Here is a 5,686-nt window from a genome sequence, read left to right as displayed (position 1 = left end):
AGAAAAAGTTGTTTCTGCTCAATTATGCTCCTTTCTACAGACGAACAATGTTTTTGAAGTGTTTCAGTCAGGTTTCAGAGCTCATCACAGTACAGAAACTGCATTAGTGAAAATAACCAATGATTTACTCTTAGCTGATGACCAAGGGTGCATCTCGCTATTAGTTTTACTCGATCTTAGTGCGGCATTTGACACCATTGACCACGGTATCCTCATAAATCGCTTAAAGTCTACAGGTGTCCAGGGACAGGCTCTACAATCGTTTAGGTCATACTTAGCTGACCGTTACCAGTTTGTGAATATTAATGGACAGCCTTCACAAATCAGCCCAGTAAAATACAGGGTGCCTCAAGGATCACTTTTAGGCCCTTTGCTGTTTACAATATACATGCTACCCCTGGGAGACATTATTAGAAGACATGGGGTCAGCTTTCACTGCTATGCAGATGATCCTCAATTATGTATTTCAACTAAACCTGACGAGATGTCTAAACTGTCCAAGCTAACTCAGTGTATTAAAGATGTTAAAGACTGGATGACCCACAATTATCTTCTCTTAAACTCAGACAAAACAGAATCATTACTTATTGGGCCTAAATCCTGTACACAGCTGATCTCACAACTCGACCTACAATTAGAGGGATACAAAGTTAGCGTTAGCTCTACTATAAAAGATCTGGGTGTCATATTAGACAGTAATTTAACTTTTAAAAATCATATATCCCATGTCACAAAAACTGCTTTCTTTCACCTGAGAAATATCGCTAAGTTACGAAGTATGCTATCCATCTCAGATGCAGAAAAGCTAATCCATGCTTTTATGACTTCTAGGCTGGACTACTGTAATGCACTGTTTGCTGGCTGCCCAGCATCCTCTATTAACAAACTTCAATTAGTACAAAATGCAGCTGCCAGAGTTCTTACCAGGTCTAGAAAATTTGATCACATCACCCCAATTTTATCCTCCTTACACTGGCTGCCTGTTAAGTTTCGTATTGAATTTAAAATATTGCTTCTTACATATAAAGCTTTAAATAATCTAGCTCCTGTTTATCTAACCAACCTTCTGTCTTGCTACAATCCAACTCGCTCTTTAAGATCTCAAAACTTAGGGCTTCTGGTAGTACCTAGAATAGCAAAGTCGAGTAAAGGAGGTCGAGCCTTCTCATTTATAGCTCCTAAACTCTGGAATAGCCTTCCTGATAATGTCTGAGGCTCAGACACACTCTCCCTATTCAAAACTAGATTAAAGACCTATCTGTTCAGTAAAGCATACACTTAGTGCACCACTTAGGGGGCTTCCACACAGGTTATGCATCTTGTTGATATACACTGTGAACAGCAGCTACGCTAATTATTTTCTTTATTCTCCATTTCCACCTGGGGATACTCTTCCCGAGGCCCTCAGACTATGCAGAGTCACAGATTCGATCCAAGACCAACGACGAGATGATCCCAAGGTTTCCATATCCTGGACCGGGCCGTATCCCGAGCAGCTACTGTGGTGGTCATGGAGGAGTGGAGAACATGAGACTGATTCCTGTGACGCTCCAGAGACAGACGAGTCTTCGCTGAGGCCAGCTTCCAGCCTCCGCCACTGACGTTTGGCCAGCGGAGAAATTAAAATGGTCGTGCCCAACTGAGCCTGGTTTCTCTCAAGGTTTTTTTTCTTCACTTTCGCCAATTAGTGAAGTTATTTCCCCTCTCCGCTGTCGCTACTGGCTTGCATGGTTCGGGATCTGTAGAGCTGCGCATCGTTGGATTTGCTCTTCAGTATTTGGACTCTCAGTAGTGATTATTAAACCACACTGAACTGGGCTAAACTCAACTGAACTTAAACACTACAAACTGAACTACACTGTTCCTATTTACTATGACCCTTTATGTGAAGCTGCTTTGACACAATCTACATTGTATAAGCGCTATACAAATAGAGGTGAATTGAATTGAATTGAATTGAATCAGTAACTTTGATGTGGAGGCTGAAGTATGAGAAGGAGCGCTAGCTTGCTGAAGAATTGGCCTTCTCCTGTGGTTTGTAATGTAATGGGCAGCAAAAATGTCTTGATACTGTATCTTAGACTGTTGATGTTGCCATCCACTCTGCAGATCTCTCGCACACCCCCATACTGACTGTAACCCCAAACCATGATTTTTCCTTCACCAAACATGACTGATTTCTGTGAGAATCTTCGGACCATGCAAGTGCCAATAGGCTTCTTCTGCAGTATTTGTGATGATTGAGATGCAGTTCAACAGATGATTTATCGGAAACATCGACCTTCTGCCACTTTTCCAAATGATCAACTAAAAATCAAGTTATTATTTGTTGCTCTTACAACTGGGATCACTTTTGTCATATATACAGCCCACAGTGTTTCTCAAAAACTGAAAACAAATTTGAAATGAAACAGTATTTTAAAAGTTTTATTAACAGGGTATAAAAAGGGTATATTGATAACAACACTTTGTGTACATACTATTGTATAAAAGGATTATTCCATTTGCCAAAAAGATATGCATTCAATTTTTCCTATTATAATTAGTATCACATTTTGGCTCTGTCTATAAAAGGTATGAAGTAGTATTAAAAATACTCAGGAATACTAAAACATGACAAGAGGTCAACATTTTGTTTTATATTTTAGTAGCAATTCAGCCATCCGTAGTTCAATAAAACACGATTCACTCGTCTTGAGGCAAAGATATACTCTGTTTGCCTTGCACCGTCTGAGAAATACAGATAACCTAAAAGAAATACAGAAATAAAAAAATAAATACAGTTTAATAATGGAACAACATTAAATTAAATAGTTCACCCAAACTAGAAACAATATTGTAAAAGGTGATATGATTAAAGGTCATTACAACAAATGTTTTTATGTTACTTTAACTTATTTTATTAACTTAACAGGTTCCAACAAAATGTTTTTAAACATAAACTCAAAGGTTGAACTTAATATTTTTAGTCAGTTTTATAGTTGTTATGCCGAGTTCAGACTGCATGATTTTAGCCCAGATTTTGGCTCACAGACAGTCTGTGGTTTTGAGAAATCCCAGACAAATGCCTGAAATCATCGGCAAATCGATGCTCGTTCATGTGAGTAACAATCAGAACTATCACAGACGTGATCTGAGAGAATTGCAGATGAGTCGTCGTCACCCGTGAGATATTTGGCATGCTAAATATCTGGAGCTGTCGGCGATTCAAACCATGCTCTGTGAAAATGTGTTCTGATTGAAATAACATCTGTGATCACCTACAGCCAATCAGAGAGCAGCATCTACTCTAATGAGTATCTGCAGGCCAGCGGGAGGCTGGGGAGAAGTTAAAAGCGCTCATTTTCAGTTTATTTGGACCCAAGAAATGGAGGAGAAACTAGTGTAAATTTAGCAGTAGCACCCATGCCTGTTGACGTGTTATCTGAGCACTATCACAACCATGTCGAAAAAGGAAACAAGTTAAGGAGAAACTGCTAAAACCCAGGTGAGCAAATAAGTCAATTTTCTACCCCACTAAAGGCTTCTTCCTCATTATGTAGTTAATAACACCAGATATACTACGTGACCTCATGTTGTTTCCATGTCACTTTTTGCGTGTGTTTGGTTGTGAGATGTAGTTTGTGGACAGTGACAAAGTTGTCGGCGATTCTCCTATTGTAAATTCACGCCAATCCATCTTAGTATAAACAGAGCAGCAACGGAATGCTACCCCAGATAGTCATGCAGTGTGAAAACATCTGAGACACGATTACTTTACTCAGCATAAATTGAGATGACTAAAAAATTTGATTCAACTAAAATTTAAGTCAGCAATAACTTTTCACATTCATTTTCACATTCAAATTCACAAATTCATTTTCAGCTTAGTTCCTTTATTAATCTGGGGTCGCCACAGTGGAATGAACCACCATTTTTCACAGTGTAATAATGTAAATTATGTCAAAATCAATGTTTTTTTCGAACCACCGAGCATGCACTGTAAAAAAATGCTGAGTTCCACACAATTCATTCATGTTGTCTCAACAAAAATTAATTAAGTTAACTTAATTGTTTTTAGAAATTTGGATTGAACATAAAACAATTAAGTTCAACCAAAAAAATCTAAGAATTGTGTTGAGCTCATTTGAAATGAGTATGAACAAACAGCAAACATAATTTTTTGAGAGGGGTCTACATACACACACACACACACACACATACACACACAAAACAAGACTTTTGTAAAAGAGCACAATAAGATCTGTTTAAATGACACAATGGTTAGTGTTTTGTATTTATAGTGTTGAATCTTACCATAGTTTTCAAAAGCCGCGTCCACCTTTGAGCCGATGCCAAGAAAATCACCAATGATGGATTTAGGAAATTCTCGGTCCATCTTACCCGTTCTGTCATTGAAGCTACACCACAGATGATATCAAGTTAGTTTTGATGCTATTTTAGTTTTGATCTACAGTTAAAGTCAGAATTATTTGCCTTCCTGTTTTTACTTTTTCAAAATATTTCCCAAATGATGTTTAACAGAGCAAGGAATTTTTCACAGTATTTCCTATAATATTTTTGCTTCCGGAGAAAGTCTGATTTGTTTTATTTCGGCTAGAATAAAAGCAGTTTTTCATTTTTTTAAAAACATTTTCAGGTCAAAATTATTAATCCCCTTAAGCAATATTTTTCAATAGTCTACAGAACAAACCATTATTATACAATGACAAACCTAATTACCCTAACTTGCCTAACTAACCTATTTAAGCCTTTAAATGTCACTTTAAAAATTTAGAAAATTTGGAAAAGAAGTTTTGAAATTAGTTATTAGAACAATTATGATTAGAAATGCATTGAAATGTCGGGAAAATATACAGGAGGGCTAATAATTCTGACTTCAATTGTATAATGGTTATTCTAATTATTTTTCTCACCTCCAGTATTTGCTTCCAACAAAAAACAAAGTGCGACCAGTTGATTTCACATGTACGGCTGCATCAATCTTATTCACACTTGATGGAAACCCATATGTGGATATGGGTTTGGGGTATCCAGACAGTATAGTGGTGCCTTTTACTGCCCAGAACTGCTTACCTGCATGTAAAAACGCACACAGTTCTATTTACTGAGGCTTTGCTGAACTGAATTTAAAGACTCTTGAGGAAACCCGACTTTACCTTTGAAGAGAAAACTTGTGTCTTTGTCCTGTAACTCATAGGCAGCATCAACAGAGTCAATGGATGGCCAGGTGGTTTTTATTTCAAGTAGTGTAAGTCTGCCGTAGTAGCCCTTCTTCCAGTAATACCTGATTCATGTTAAATTCAAATTTTAATTATATGAACATAGTAAACAAATGGACATGTTTCTGCAGAGAGACAGAGAGAAAGCAAGGTCATTTTCACATTCTGTCCTATAATGTTTTTTTCTTCTGGAGAAAGTCTTATTTGTTTTATTTCCACTAGAATTTTTCAAAACCATTTTAAGGTTAATATTATTAGCCCCCTTAAGCAATTTTTTATTTCAATAGTCTACAGAACAAACCATCATTACACCCGACCCAAATATATATATATATATATATATATATATATATATATATATATATATATATATATATATATATATATATATATATATATATATATATATATATATTTATTTTTATACCTTTTTTTCTTTTACATCAATTACCTGTAAGTAACTT

The 5,686-nt window shown here is 36.4% G+C and overlaps 1 protein-coding gene across 1 annotated transcript in view; it reads right to left on the bottom strand.

Annotated features, from left to right (window-relative positions):
- Positions 1-2,644: 2,644 nt before the first annotated feature.
- mmp30 (matrix metallopeptidase 30) overlaps positions 2,645-5,686 on the bottom strand; it is a 25,894-nt gene continuing 22,852 nt past the window's right edge. The window contains exons 8-11 of the mRNA XM_056466470.1: positions 5,160-5,287; positions 4,917-5,076; positions 4,297-4,400; positions 2,645-2,748 (exon numbers count right to left, since the gene is read on the bottom strand). Of these exons, the coding sequence (XP_056322445.1) occupies positions 2,645-2,748; positions 4,297-4,400; positions 4,917-5,076; positions 5,160-5,287 (496 nt within the window). The remainder of the gene's footprint in view (positions 2,749-4,296; positions 4,401-4,916; positions 5,077-5,159; positions 5,288-5,686) is intronic.

The sequence above is a fragment of the Danio aesculapii genome, chromosome 10 (genome assembly GCF_903798145.1).
Source record: "Danio aesculapii chromosome 10, fDanAes4.1, whole genome shotgun sequence".
Taxonomy (NCBI): domain Eukaryota; kingdom Metazoa; phylum Chordata; class Actinopteri; order Cypriniformes; family Danionidae; genus Danio; species Danio aesculapii.
The sequence above is the reverse complement of the archived record's forward strand: the minus strand, read 5'-3'. Positions and strand labels throughout refer to the sequence as shown.